The sequence below is a fragment of the Camelina sativa genome, chromosome 5 (genome assembly GCF_000633955.1).
Source record: "Camelina sativa cultivar DH55 chromosome 5, Cs, whole genome shotgun sequence".
Classification (NCBI taxonomy): Eukaryota; Viridiplantae; Streptophyta; class Magnoliopsida; order Brassicales; family Brassicaceae; genus Camelina; species Camelina sativa.
This window is the reverse complement of record NC_025689.1, coordinates 9463578-9465876: the sequence shown is the minus strand read 5'-3', so window position 1 is coordinate 9465876 and position 2299 is coordinate 9463578. Positions and strand designations below refer to the sequence as shown.

General features: G+C 40.0%; 1 protein-coding gene across 1 annotated transcript; it reads right to left on the bottom strand.

Annotated features, from left to right (window-relative positions):
- On the bottom strand, positions 65–2299 carry LOC104789066. Its single transcript, XM_010514816.2, has 2 exons — positions 2296–2299; positions 65–2202 (listed from the first exon to the last, which is right to left on the bottom strand). Exons 1-2 carry the CDS (start codon positions 2297–2299, stop codon positions 65–67), a joined length of 2142 nt encoding a protein of 713 aa, XP_010513118.2.

Below are 2299 nucleotides of genomic sequence, written 5' to 3'. Positions count from 1 at the left end.
AAAAAAAAAAAAAAAAAAAAAAAACACACACACACACAATTAAACAAAGATATTCAAAGAAAGTTCATGTCTTAGCACCATCATTATCTTTCGTTAAACAATTCAAAGAACAAGTAATCTTTACAGGGTCGGCGTTATATTTTTTGTAGTAGATGTAACCAGAACAACGATTACCACATTTAGTGCAAAATGGCCGAGTGCTGCTACTGTTGCGAAGAACTTCCACTTTGCTAAACCCAAAAAGAAATATGGTAAACCCAAAAGAAAACTTGTAACCAGGCTTCATATAAGCAGAAGATCCGAAGATGCAATCAAGGTGGATAGTGATACAACATTTGTTGCACATGTAGAACCAATCAGTTGGATTAAGCTCTTTCTCACATATTTCACACCAATACTTATCATGTGCTTCTTCTCCATAACAAAGAGAAAGAGGATGCTTGTCGTATTTGTAGCATACTTCGGTTGGAATGGTAGCACATGGATAACACATAGAGAATTTGCATGTAGTACACTGTAGGTAAGACCCCCGACATATCTCCTTGCAACCCTTGCAACGAATCTTGTTTTCACCTTTGGAGGATGTGCAGATGAATAGAGGATGTTCGTGAATTTCATGGGTGAAATAGTCAGGAACTAAAACACAACGAACATCTATCAGAAATTTCTCTGACTCACAATTATTATTGGCACATATGTACCTGAAGCCGGAGGTCTTTCTAGAACAAGCTGAACAATCAATGAAAAAATTTCGACAGTATTGAGGAGAGGTGTCTAGGATAAGAGGGTGTTTGTGTAAGGCATGACTAAGTTTCCGAAGAAGACCAGCACATACCTCGTGGAGAAAAAAATCACATGGCGTGCAATTGTAGAAATCACGAGAGTTGATAGGAAGGATGCATGCTTGACATTGCTTCTCTGCATCTCGAAAACCATCATACTTTTCGATCTTTAGGAGATGGGCATGAGAGAAATGCTTTATCGTGTCACTACCAATCTTTATAAATGGCATGATATCTTCAATTTCGTCAGATTCTTCGGGTTCCCATTCGAGTTCTTCCCCGTCCCATACGTTCTCATGCGTTGCACATTTGGAGTGAACTACATAAGAGCAATTCTCTTGGGTGCAATCATATTGCCCGTACTTGATGTCAACTGGTTGGTAGCAGATCTGACATGGTGAAATTGTAGAATGTAGGTAAGGAGCATGAAGAAGACGATGTTGATGACGCGTGATCTTTATGGCTCGTGGTAAGTTGATGCAGCTCTGATGGACCATGTAGTTACATTGAAAACAAGCATAGCTTGGCTCAAACACATTAACCACTCCACACGCATCACACGGAGTCAAGAGTGGTCGCGGATAGAAGACGAGTTGATGGTGATGACTCTTTGGGTTTGCAAGGACAAGAAGTGGAACATTTTGTGAGCAAGAGAGATCCAAACAAAAGTTGCATATAGAACAACGATAAAAGCAATTTCCTTGGATATCTTTTCCACACCATGTGCACTGATCAGAGCCGATAGATCCGAACTTCTTAGGATTAGATTTGTTGGAGTAAGATAAAACTGTAGTGCAAAGGGATTCATCTATACTGCCATCAGATATAAATCCGGTTTCATAGTTCCGGAAAGTAAAAGTCAGAGGGTGTTGGAGGTGATATGGATGGGTTAACTTCCTTGGGAAATTGTGACAACCATTGTGAAAATTCACATCGCACGTCTTGCAGAAGTAATGGTTGTGGTAACTGAAGGGAGATGGTTTTATACCGCATGAAAAACAATCAAACTTGATGTTCCTTTTGCTATATCTTTGAGAGAGGGTGTGAGGGTGAGTTGGATGAGACAAAAGACATCTTGCATTTTCTTCAAGAAGAGGAGGAGCAGGCTTTGAAAATTTTCTTCTTAATGGATTGGAGAAAAGAGGTGGAGGAGGAGGAGGGGGAGGACGTGCAGGAACTAGAGATACTAATTTCTTGTCCATCTTTTTGCTGGTTTGGTTATGATATCGTCTGAATCCAAGAGGTGGAGGAGAGGGAGGAGGTGGAGGTACTTCTTGTTTCTCCATCTTTTTGTAGTATCGATCATGACATTGTCGACATCCAGGAGGTGGAGGAACTAGAGATATTTCTTTTTTGTCCATCTTGGTGCCGCTTTGGTTATGATCGATGTATGCTTTTGGTAATTTCTTCTCTCCCACTTCTAGTGGAGTTGAGTTAGTACTTAGTAGGAGTGTTTTCCAACTTTTAGTGGAGTTGAGTTACTGGAAATATTCATATTAGTAAATAAGCATACCCAT